This window comes from Lissotriton helveticus, chromosome 6, assembly GCF_964261635.1.
Source record: "Lissotriton helveticus chromosome 6, aLisHel1.1, whole genome shotgun sequence".
Taxonomy (NCBI): Eukaryota; Metazoa; Chordata; class Amphibia; order Caudata; family Salamandridae; genus Lissotriton; species Lissotriton helveticus.
This window is the reverse complement of record NC_136067.1, coordinates 1,178,603,292-1,178,616,718: the sequence shown is the minus strand read 5'-3', so window position 1 is coordinate 1,178,616,718 and position 13,427 is coordinate 1,178,603,292. Positions and strand designations below refer to the sequence as shown.

Sequence of the window (13,427 nt, the reverse complement as noted above, 5' to 3'; positions counted from 1 at the left end):
GTGTTAATTTTAGCTGTCTCCCTCTTGTTTCTGCCCCCTCCATGCCTACCTCCTTTGTGTTCCTTCCCTCCTTCTATCCCCTCCTTGCCTGCATCGGTTGTGTTGTTTGCCCTTTCTTCCCTTCTATTTCTGCTTCCTTCATGTTGCTTTTAATTTAATATCCCTTCCCCTATAGTCATGTCCTTAGTAATGTTTACCCCCATGTGCGTTCTTTGTCTTGCTTGCACACAAATATTGCCTTATATACTACTTTACTTCCCCTTCACTCATTTTGCTCTTGCCCTTCACATGTGCTTCTCCCCTGCCCTGGTGCGCTTACCCCCCCACCTCTTGCTTTTACACCCTAGTGGTTCTTCCCTTAGTTTTTATAATGCGCTCTCACGTTGCTCTGTGACCCATCCGTTCCTTCATCCTCCTTCATCCCGACCTGCACCCTCTGCCTTCTTTCCCCTTACCCCTTCCAACACACTATGTTGCTTCCTCCACAGGTGCCCCCAGTGTTGCTTCACCACTCTGTCAACTGTGTTGCTTCCCCTCCTAGTTGCTCTGCCTTACAAGCCCTCCTTTTTATGCTTACCTATGTTACTCAGATCATTAGAAATAAGTTAAATACAATTCTCATGTCATTTTGTAGTTGTTACCATACTTCATGTGCACAAAATGATGTGACTCATCGCAACAGAGATTTATTTTCTTTCTTTTTATGTTTTTAAAGTGATGAAGTACATCATTGAGGGTGGCAAAGCCAATGGGTCACAAAGGTGAGACTTGTGGGCTTTGCCAATGCCTGTTGTGACTGATAGTGCTGACCTTTTTCCTTTCTGAGATGATTATGGTTTCACACATGTAAAGGTTCACTTGAATATAATGCTCAGACCCTGCACAGACATCCCTGTGTGCATGTCATGTGACGGTTGTACGACTAGTGAGTGATGGCATTACCCCATATTTTTTGTGATTGTGTGGCTGCAGAGACCAGTATAATCCTTTTTGGACACATATGGTAAAACAAGGTACAATATGGAGGTTTCCAGGCAATTGAAGTTTATTGGTAGCCTTCTTCAGCTTTATTGTATATCCTTAGATAATGAAGAGTTTGAGGATGGTGCCGTACGGTTCCTACTTTCTCAGTAAGGCTGTGCATTTGGGCAACATAAGCTTCAAACTATGTGGCGCTGAGTTTCTGCATCGCATCAGAAAATGTTGTCCTAATTCCTGGACTGCTAACAGTGTGCCATCTGGGCCCCTAAACTGAAAGAGCACCTGATGGTGTCTGCAACCTCTGAAAATGACAACCATAATTCCTCCAAGGAAATCATGGAAACAAATCATGCCCTTTCATTTGCAACTCAGGTATGTCCAAAGCGATATACAAGAAATACACAAGTGGAATATCAAATATTTATTGATGCAGCTGGACACTTGTATAAAATATATGTGCTGCAATGATTAATAGTATGAAGCAAACCAATATCACAAGCATGACAAGAATGGTGAACAGGATGAATAATTTAACCATTGTACAATTACATTAGATTATATGAAGACATATATTTGTACTCCACCTAGCTTTCCTTATCCTAATAAGTATAGATGTGCTAATGTGCCAGAACCCCCAGAGTGGTTAACCCTCATTGACTGTGTGCATGTATCATCCGACAGCCAGGTCTGGTATAGAGCAGGCCGCCGTCCTTCTCAGGATAGGGATGGGATCCAGTTGGGCCAGAATTCAGGCACAGAGTGACCACAACAATACTTTTGAAATGCTCCTCTGCCTAATTACGGGCTCATGTGAGTTGTATATTAAACTAAACCCATGCATTCAGTGCACAAAACGTATGCAAAAGCAGTGTAGGCCCTACCATTGCACAAGTGTATCGTCCCAAATATCATCAGTGATCCCATGCTCAACTTTTCATGGCCCCACAGCCTAAAGCTACAACTATTCAATTTACACCACAACAATTAGGAAAGGAGAGTCCACTATATTGTTTTGTTTCCGGCCCTTTTTCAAGCAATCCAATGTTAACAAATATAACAAACACAGCGATCTTGTGGGTGTTTCGGCGGGACGGAGGTTTGGTGGATGGGCGCCGGCTGCTTTGAACACAAGCGGCCTGCTGGAATACAGTGCCCACCTCCTTCTTCTGGGGACTTATAGGACTTCTTTGTCCCCTGTCACATTGTTATTATTACAGAACATGCATAAGATGTTCAAACATATGAATTCTTGAAGAGTTCTCACTGCCTACTGACCTAGTCCCGACCCAATAAATAGATACATAGTACAACCCGGTTTGTTCCATAACTGAATGAGAAAAGGAAACATCAGAAATTTCATACATCAATAGATGCACATTGGATGATTGAATCTGTGAATACGTGGTCCAGACTCTTCAATCTCGTCACATTCTCACTCCTTATGGGACAGCTCACATTTACAAAAGCCCTGAAGAAGTCCCAGCTTGGGACGAAACGCGTCGGCTGTACATTGTTTTTTTGAATACATTGAAAATAAAGATCATTGGAAGATTAACAACATTCTGTCAATGCAAAACGTTCTTTTTCATGCTTATTAATAGCATTGGAATTTGCTCATTGTGTTTTGTGGTGCACCTTTGCAGTTGTTTAACAAATATAACAATGATGAACAAAAATGAGATTCAGTTGTCAGGAGTCTTAAGAATGCTTCCAGTACCCAACTTTTATTGATTTTTCAATACATGAAGTTTTCCAATCAGCCCAGCCGGGAGGTTTCATCCTCTTGGGACTTCATCAGGGTTGTGCTTTCCAACCTTGTGTGACTTTTAAATAGCAAGAAATGTAACCTCCTGTTTCAGTGTCTTCATGGGTAATAAACAATGCATTCAGTACCTGGATTTCAGAGCAGCAGCATCTTGTTTATTCTACCCATCCAGGACTGTCGCCTAACAAACAACAATCCATAACATAATTTGTGCGGCATACCAGGGGCCTTGTGCAGAACGTTCTACAAGACAATGATGTACCTACGAGAAATGTACATGTAAGCAATTTTTTCTGCGTATGCTGATGTGCATAAAAAAAGTGTTACAAAGGTCAAATATGTCAACTTTGAACGTGAATATATAAAATGGGCGTGTTTGTGCCCAGGGCCTATGGAATTACATGACAACATGAACAGGTCTACTATTAGGTATTTGGTATTTTACCTGCTGCTTTGTCAGCAACATACAACATGGATTAGCATCATGTAGCAGTTTGATGTGCACTGTGACCTCAGGCTAAAGATGGAGGGAGTTCTGAATGAGTATGGTCTAAGCCAATGGGTTATTGTACAAGATAAGGGAATTAGAGGGTTGGACAGCAACAAAAAAGTAGAAAGTATACATGACAACAGTATGCAAGGTAATGTAATACATATATATAGTGCATGGAGGGGTGGGGGTGAGACACCACGGAGGACTGAGTTGGCATCCCACAGAGAAGAGTGATGGGGGTGAGGTGGATGAAAAAGCCGAATACCTCCTATGAGCCTAAAACAAGAAAATCTTCAAGGAGAAGGGGTGCCATGCCTGAAAGGCAGTCTCTTGTTCCATTATTCCTGTAACCAGCCAAGCTAGCATAAATAGATTATTGTTCTGAACAAAAGGATGAGGTTTCCCCTCTGGATCTAATATGTTGTGTTATGGTATGTTAATTTAATTTGATATCGCGCACGAATCACCCCAGGAGGGGTATATCAGCGCTGAGCAGATCGCAGACAGGAGAAACACATAGTTAGAAAAGCACTGTCTTGATCATCTTTCTGACTTTTATGTGATCTGTACACATATGGATGTAGTAAGGCAGTTCATTCCAGTAGGAAGGGGATACATGGGCAATATACCTAGCCCCCGACTCTTAACTCTCTAACACATGGGACAGTGAGCTCAGCTTTGTTGCTGGATCTCAAATGCCTAACTGGACAGTATTGTTCACGCTTCTGTTTGAGGTACCTGGGCCTTTCCCCATTAGCGACTTATGTGTGAGGCAGCAGAATTTAGAGATTATTATTTTCCTTGCAAGCAACCAATGTAAGGATCTCAGAAGAGATGTGGAGGCGATACCAGAGGGAAGATTGCAAATGAGTCAGGTCGCTCTGTTTTGCACAACTTGAAAATTAGATAATAATGTCTCATTAGCAGAAACGAGTAACGCATTACCATAGTCTAATCTGCTGATTATGATTGCCTGTACCAAGGTTTTCCTCACTGAGGCAGGAGGGAAGGGGACAGCTTTTCTTAACAGGTGCATCATGAAGAACCATGGGTCGACTGTAGACAGAACCCGCTCTTTCATAGTTAGGGTTTGGTCCAATCAAACACTGATGCTCTTGATTACCTATTTGGATATTGGTGTAGAGCCAGGTACAGCAGGCCATGAGTCGGCTCACCAAAGCTGTTGGGCCTTACCAAACAGCATGATCTCAGTTTTTTCTGTATTCAGTTGTAGGCAGTTGGTGGACATGCAGACAGCAATTGTTATCATTCTTGCCACAAAATGTTGTTTTACTTAGGCCAGGTCTTTGTCAAAGGAGATGACCAACTGTGTGCCATCAGCATATGACAGAATTTCAGAACCAAAGGATCTGACAACCTTGGCAAGTGGAGAAACATATATGTTGAAAAGTGTAAGGCTAAGCCATGAGTCCAGGGGCACTCCCTTGTCTATCTGCATGGATTTGAAAAAGCCCTGAGAGAAAATCATAGTAGGGCTGTCCCGTAGGTTCCACTTTCATACAACCTTTGAGGCAGCCTGGGATGGGACACAGTGTTAAACGCTGTAGGTAACTCCAACAGCACAAGCATAGATGGCGTATCAGCATCTGAAGAGGTAGTCATATGTGATCTGTGACCGTCACTAAGACACTAAGTGCTGTGTGAGGTTCGGAACCCAGATTGAGATGGGTCCAGGATCATGTTGTCCTCTGAATAATCTGAAAGTTGCTTGTTTTTTTGACCATCCAGCAGTTTGCTTAACAGTGGGAGCAACGAGATGGGCCAATCATTTGTGAGGCTTGTGGGTGCAATATTGGCCTTCTTTTGTATGGGTGTAACCTGCACAGCTTTCCAGACCAAGGGATTTTCCCTATGTTTATTCATTGATTAAACAAGGAGCATATTGCAGGGTCTAACTGGTTGGAAAGCAGTGCTGAAATTCTAAGGGTACATAGATCCCAAAAAAGCCAGATTTGGCTGTTCCAAGAGATCTCTGTTTAGTTCCGGATTAAAAGAATCAAACTTTCCTTAGTTGCAGACACAGTTAAGGGGAGGAGAATTGTAATTGAGCTCGATATAAGCCTGTTTGAGTGAGCTGGGAAGGTCCTGGGAAATGAATTTGATTTTGAATTATAGAATGAATGATTTATAGAATTAATAGAAGGATCAGGAAGGATGGGACAATTCAAGGGAGGTCTGTGGCATATTCAAGGAGTGAAGTAAACCAAGGTTGTTGGGGGGTGGATTAGAATGGAGAAGAAGGTGTCTTTGTGGCTGAAGAGGACCTGCCAATTATCAGGCAAGAGGATGTCCCAAAGAAGGTAGTTTCCTTCCATTTTGAAGTGACAATAGAAAACAAAGTAAATGAGGGACTTCAAATTTATTGCGTGCTTCAGACCCTTGAGTTCTTTTGTACACTAGAAAAATTGAGCTTATGAAGCCTCCTTGAGGTGAGGCGGGTCATGGCTATTCCAGAGCATTTCTTGTACTTTCCTGATCTTCCAGAGGAGAACGAGTGAACGGGGTGATGTTGGAAGAGGGTTGTAGAAAGTCAACAAGAAAACCTTAGATGGTTTGAAGTATCTAGGGATCTGATAAAAAAAGGGAACAGACGTACCTGATAAGGAGCCAGATGGAGCTGGGAGCGGTTGATGGGAGCATCTCCTGCGACCAACACTGTAAAACCCTTCCCTTCTGGAAGTTCATCTACCCCTGAAGAAATTGGTGATTTAACTGGCATAGCCATGAGTGAAGTGACCATGTGTCTAGCCTTGATGAACCGAGGGACCATCCTGTATATCACCAGCCTAACCAAGAACCAGCGTTTAAAAAAATATCCTCTTAATAGAAGGATAAGCCCGATAAAGAGAGGAAAATGTGCCAAGGAATTTCGAAATGTCAATCAGGAGGTCATCACTGAAAAGAAGATCCCCCCACCGAGAGCGTCATAAAGCTTGTCAGTGTCCATGTTGACAATTTTGGGATCCAGTTGCGTGATAACGTATTTCTGACACACCATAGAAATCTTAATATTGGGATGGCCACAGATCTTTGTGCCCAGCCCAGACGGAGGGAAGATCAGTTAAATGGTGGGAAAGGGGCAGGAGAGGCACTGCTGTCTAGCATATCGAGCAATTATATTAGGGGCCTGCAATACTGACAATATGATCTTGGCAGGGTTTCGGGGCACAATCAACACCTTTTATAGTGCTGCAGTCAGAGAGGAGGTGAAAACAGACCAACTTAGAATCTACTGGGATGGAAGAGCATGTCTTGCTGCCCAGGGTATGTCTCTGACCTTCTACTTTTAGCGTAGACCACGAGGGATTATTTAGAGGATTACAGAGTCATTGTCTAGTGAATTGGACTACATGGTGAATGGGATTTATTAAGGAAGTTAGAGGTCCAATCGGATTTAGTAATATCTCTGATCATACCCTGAATGGAGAATCATATATCTGAAGCAACGTAATTGTGTTCCAAAACCACTGCTTTATTGTCGAATAAAGTTTGCTGGCTCTAAGGTTGAACCAGGTTTCAAAGGAAAGATATAAGCCAACGCGTGTTTTGCCCCTTCCCGGTGAGCAAGCCTGGGGCTTTCTCAACGCAGGTAGTGAAATCTCAACAGTTAGTGATAACAAGTAGGTGCTCAGCGTTGCAAAGTTGTAACCCGTATCGCTGATGGTCTTCGCCCCCCAGCGGGCGAAGTATTCAGATTCGGTCCTTGTAAAGCAGAAGACAGATCAGTGGTGGTCCTGGTCTCTGTGGTGACCTCTGACTTGCTTAATGACATTTATTTCCTAGTTAGAAAAGAGACTCTCCCACTTACTGAGGCCCGTCGGGAAAACTAGACTTCTAACTCTATCATAAAGTGGTAGTGACATGCCACACAAACCTCACAACCCTCGGCATACATGGTCAGTGAGAGACCAATTGTGAGATTTGGGTTGGTGATGCTGGCCATGGTCAAAAGGCAGAGTTGAATGTAAGGCAAAGTTGGCAGGGCACCTAGGAGATAATTCAGGCTGGTTATGCTTACGCTTTTGGGTAGCATTCTTAAAGGTTTTACATGTATTACTAGTAAACAAAGTACTTGTGTGTGCCTCATTTTCAACGTTCTTCCCAGTGTATAATGTACAGTGGGCATCTTGCTCACAATATTTAATGAGGAGCGGCAACTGATTGAGAGGAAAGCATATTGAGGGCCATGTCATCCAGGAGCGAGGCCTGCACAACTGATGAGTCTCATTAAGGAAAGCTCTAAAGATGCCACAATAGCTGAAAATAAACCAATAACTCAATTAAAAGGGATTCCTATTCATGGTTACAATTTATCACCGGAGTGATAACTCTACGAGGCTGACACCGAATCCGGGTTGGGGGAGAGGGGTTGTGAAATTGGTGTGTTTGTTTCCAATGCGTTCGGTTTTTATTTAAAAACTGGCAGAGTGTTACAGGGGTAAGTCTGCGAAACGAACACTGACACACTATGACCGTAGAGAAGTGGTTTTCCTTCTTATTCTGGCTTGTTGCGTACTCATGTTTTGTATTTGGATGTTTGTTGACTGGTTTGTGCTGAAATTAATAAAAACTTCAAGCCACAAATGTTGAAGTGAATTGAATTTCTGCTTTCGTTCTCGTTGCAATACCTCTTTAATTCATTGAGGGCAGGAAGGTGAACAGTAGAATATTCAGAGTTAATAAAAATAGATATTTTTCATCAATATTTAATGATAAAAATATGGATGAAGGGCTCGACGCTAGGCTAGAAGGCAAAAGATTCATACACATCAGTGCTGAAGATGCTCTTTGCCATTTTTTTTTACTGAATTGCAGCTCTTGAAGGGATAGAAAATGTAACTATGGGTAAAAGAAAAATAAACCCTTGCTATAAATGATACCTACACTACAAGTTACAGGTTGCAAGATACCTCTTTTCCTTTTATCCACAAACGAGCAGTTATCATATCATCAGGACAGTTTTACATTTTTTCCATGGCTAATAAATATGAATTAGGGATCATGAAGGACTTTGTCTTTGATATTGTGAGTGCTGAATCATCACACCAAAGTTATAAGGAAATTGCATGTGGCCTAGAGTCATGCAGGTTATAAAACCAAATTGAAGACACAATTAAAAAAGCCACACACTAATAAATGTCTCGCCTCAATATGGTACAAAAAAGAGAGATTTTCTCCCCACAAGAGCTGATCTGCTCACTATCCACTTCACATTCACTACACTGTGTTCATCCAAAAGTCACTCTTAATCCGGTTCCACAATACACTTAATCCGGGTGCAAACATTTAATATGATATCATATTCAAAAACATTTCAGTATGTATGCGCCCACAACTCCCAACATTTCAGACATATTAAAAAGGAAGAGTTTCTCTTCACTATGCGCCGCCGCCATCTGCGGCGAGGCCGCTAGCCACGCCCACTTGAGGCCACGCTCCCCGCCCACTAGCTTTGTCTGCGCTGACTACGAGCGCCAGGTAAAAATCACTTCTCCTGAGGCGGAAAGCCGGGAGGAAGCTCCGCAGTAATTGCTCTTTTAAAACGTGTATTGATTTTAAGAATACCTGTTGTTTTGTTTGTTTGGACCTGCGTCCACTGCTAATTCTTGCCGCCAATTCCTGCCGCCGCCATCTGCGGCGAGGCCGCTAGCCACGCCCACTTGAGGCCACACCCCCCTTATCTCTCTTCCGGCACACATATATAAATATGCAACCCAAGGAAGCGCAGCGGACGAGCGCAGCGGGCGCGCCGTTTGCGCGCAGAAGGCGCGCCTAAGGCAAGCCCGTCTGCGTCCGCGACGGGCCGGGACTAGGGACTACAGCCCCTGGTCCGCTCCCGCCAAGGCCATCGTACATCTACTCTAGGGAAGCCCTCCTTAGACTCATGCCATCCCAACATGCCCACTGCAGTATCCTGAACCCGCACTGTACCCCTTGTAACTGCCAGACTTGCCTGCTCCCCCTTACCTCCCTCCCTTCTACAACCAACATAGCCACCTCAAATTTCCCTCCTTTACGTCCCAAACCTACAGTTGCTGATCAGACCCAAACCAGGATACTGATCAGCCTTAACTGCAGATCACTGGGCAAACATAGGAGAGAAATTTTTGATCTTCTTGTCGCGGAGAAACCTGCAGCTCTCTTTCTCACAGAGACATGGTTAAAAGATAATTCTGGTCCAGATATTGCTGCCGCTCTCCCCGACAACTACACTGATGTGGGGAAAAATAGACCAAAGAAAGAAGGGGGAGGTATAGCCATAATCTATAACAGATTACACTCCTGTAAATGGGAAGACTCTGCAATCCCTGACTGTGAGGCCGGTCTGTTTAAGCTCTCGCTCTCCCCCAACTTTACTCTCTCTGGGCTACTCATCTACCGCCCCCCGGGCTCAGCGATTTTTTTGGGCAACCTCCCTTCCCGAATATATAGCACCACTAATTCAGACCTCAACAAATTTCTCCATTATCGGTGACCTCAATCTGCACTTGAACGACCCCTCATGCACTACCAGGAGCAATCTCTTACAGGATTTGGCTGCTTTAAACATCTATTTACATAACTCTGGCCCCACGCACAAAGCAGGGAACCTTCTGGACCCCATCCTCTCTAACCTGGAGACCATTGACTGTAAGGTTCCAATACCTATTGTATGGTCTGACCATTACATGTTGACCTTCACCATCAAACTAGGTCAGCAAATTAACACCCCCCCTAACCCCGCAGAACCTAGATTATCCAGAAATTGGAATAAATTGGACTTAAACAAATTAACAGCTATCTCGAAAATACTAGACCTCTCTTGGAAGATTCTAGCATTGCAATGTCTGCTACTATAAACACCTGGCTCACACAGGCCGCTGATGCATGCCTACCTTTGCGCACGCAATCGCACAACCATCATCATCCACCTGCACCCTGGTTCACTGAAGCCTTAAAAAACAAAAGAAAAAACCATTTGCAAAAACCTGGAGCGCAAATGGCGCATAAAATATGACTCATGTTCTAAACAAAACTATAAAGTCGCCTTAATGAAATACCATTCTCTATGTAAAGCTGCCAAAGCTGAACATGTTAACCACACTATCCTCGAAGCAAAAAATCACCCAAAGACACTCTTCAAGGTAGTGCAAAAACTCTCGGGTGCACTATGCGAGCCCAAAGCTCCCTGTCTCAATGTAATTCACTGGCTGAATTCTTCATCGCCAAAATTGATACCATCTACTCCAATTTTGGGATCTCATCCCCCCCTCCCTTCTTTATCTAATTCACCGGCCCCAATCTCATCTCTCGTGCAAGAGACACCAGAAGACAACAGCTCCATCGACCTCGTGCCGACTCCATCTCCGCCACCCACGCCCTCCTGTGACTCTAGGCTCACATCTGGTACCTGTCCGCCGATCGCTCAGTTGATCGACACATGGGATCCACTCAACATCGAGACCCTCTCTGACATCATCAGCATTATTAAATCCGGTTCCCCACTAGACCCTATTCCCCCCCCAAATTCTAAAAAAGATGGATAACACCTCCCTAGAACTCGTCATGGAGCTTTTAAACTCCTCCCTAAGAGAAGCTACTGTACCCTCTGCATGGAAACATGCGATGATAATGCCTCTACTGAAAAAGGCTAATGCTGATCCCAGCATTTTAGCTAATTTCCGCCCCATCTCGCTTATCCCAGTATTTTCCAAAATTTTTGAAAAGCACATTAATTCTCAACTTTCCACCTATGTTGAGCTACGGGGAATTTTACATCCATCACAGTCAGGCTTCAGATCCGGTTTCTCAATGGAATCTACATTGTTGGGAGTCTCGGAAAACATCCGTTTCCGAGTCGACAGGGGGGAAACCGTGGCACTCATTCTGCTGGATTTGAGTGCCGCATTTGACACGGTTTCCCACCCCATCCTTGTTAATGCCCTCCGATCATCGGGCATTACCGGATCAGCTCTCAACTGGCTTGTTAGCTTCCTATCCAACCGCACCTTCCAAGTTTTTTCCTCCTCATCTGCCTCCCAATCCTTTACATCTGCGTATGGAGTCCCACAGGGTTCCATCCTGAGCCCCTTGCTCTTCAACTTATACGTCAGACCTCTGGCGTCCATTGCGGAGCAAGCTGGGCTCACAATTTACTCCTACGCAGATGACACCCAGATCATCTATTCCCTCTCCTCTGACCCTCATGCCTCCTCTTCCGCCCTCCGTTCAGGACTGAGCAGCATCGCAGCCTGGATGTTGGACAACAAACTCCAACTGAATGGGGGAAAAACAGAACTTCTGCTGTTTGGACATAATACCACTTTATGGGGCCCCCAACACTGGCCCGCTCAAATGGGCACTCCACCCACCCCTTCTAAATCAGCTCGCAACTTAGGCGTGATCTTTGATGATCAGCTATCCATGAAAAGCCATGTGATCAAAACTTCCTCCACCTGTATCACAATTATCAAATGGCTACGTAAGATCATCTGGATGCTGCCGGTGGATACCCAGAAAACTGTTGTCCAGGCTCTAATTACTTCGAGACTGGATTACTGTAACATCCTTCTCCTGGGCGCCAGCAAAGAGGTAACCCGAAAACTTCAAACTGTTCAGAACATGGCAGCACGGCTGCTCTGCAAACTACCCAATACTTCCCCCACCTCTAACTCTCTCCGCACACTACACTGGCTCCGCATTGAAAATCGCACGAAATTTAAAGCTCTCTGCATTATGCACAAAATAAACAATGGCCTGGCCCCACCATATCTTACTTCCTTGGTCCATCATCACTGTCCCCCCGCACTTTACGTTCATCTAATCAACACCTTTTTTCAGTGCCTAGAATTAGAAAAGCCAGAATGGGAGGCCGTTCATTTGCCTGGCTAGCCCCTTCACTTTGGAACTCTCTCCCCATTCAGTCACGAAAAGAACCCAATTATCTCAGATTCCGCAAACAAGTGAAACATTGGCTATTCAATATGTAAGCTTCCTTCCCTCTGTCCTCCCCTCTGTCTATGTTGATTTTAGCGCCGGGAAACCTACGGGTAGCTGAGCGCTCTACAAAACTGAATATAATAATAATATGCGGCACACACACAAACATATATTAAAAACTACAGAAAAAAACAAAATAGGGAGAAACTCTCGGAAATCGGTTCTTAACCAAAGTATAAGACTCAGATAACGCACCTGAACCAATTATTGCTTATTTTATCCTTCCTGATGATGACATTGACACTGACTCAACCAAAGTATGTTTACTGGTTAAAGAAACCATTAAAGAATGTACACAGTTCAATAAAACCAAGGGGCATATTACCAAGCAATAGCGATAATTATCGCTATTGCTTGGTTAGAGACAAAAATTTACCGCTGAGCTGCGGCGATTTTTATCGCAGATAAACCTTGGTATTACCAAGGTTAATTGCAAATGCGATAAAAAACGGCCGCAATGCATGAATATCGCTGAGAAGTCAGCGATATTCATGCATTACCGAGCTAATGCTCTTAGCCATGTTATCCACCTCCCATTGGATAACATGGCTAAGAACTGCTCAAGGCAGGTGTTAACTTTTGGAGATATTCGCGCTTAGCACGAATATCTCCAAAAGTTGGTAATAGGAGATAGCGATGTTAGCGACTGTTTCCAGTCGCTAACATTTTGGCACGCCCACTTTGCATGTCATTAGTGATAAATATCACTGACATGCAAAGTGGGGCCCAAGATGGTCGCTATCTCCTACTAGCTGTCGCTAACTGGTGTTAGCGACAGCTAGGTAATAGGGAGATAATTTTATCTCCGCTTTCTTGGCTTTTAAAGCCAAAAAAGCGGAGATAAACCCCCTTGATAATATGCCCCCAAGTTCATTAGTAAACACTGTTTAAAACGTCATATAATACAAAAATCTCCATACAATAACATCCGTCAACAGTTCTGCATAGCAGAAGCAATTTAGCAGTAATCCATGTACGAAATACGCAAAGAGCAGTTGCCGACAGCAGCATCAACAGACAGTCCTAATATAACACTCACTAAATAAAAGATGTGCAAAGTACGCAAACGTCAGCTGCCATAGCGGTGTCGGGCAATCATATTTTTTGAGAAGTAGCTTATATTTAGTGGGCAGTATAAACTCCCTGAGGAGTCCGCCCTCTGCAAACAAAACAGTAATGAGACTTATA

At 43.9% G+C, this 13,427-nt stretch overlaps 1 protein-coding gene across 2 annotated transcripts in view; it reads left to right on the top strand.

The window, feature by feature from the left end:
• TMEM200A (transmembrane protein 200A) overlaps window positions 1–13,427 on the top strand; it is a 769,591-nt gene that overhangs the window by 710,788 nt on the left and 45,376 nt on the right. The window contains exon 1 of one of the 2 annotated variants that reach the window (XM_078648882.1): window positions 2,917–3,025. The exons of the other annotated variant lie outside the window; for it this stretch is intronic. Coding sequence (XP_078505008.1) covers window positions 3,000–3,025 — 26 coding nt within the window. The 5' untranslated portion in view covers window positions 2,917–2,999. Of the gene's footprint in view, window positions 1–2,916; window positions 3,026–13,427 lie in introns of those variants that run through there. 2 annotated transcript variants of the gene reach the window in all.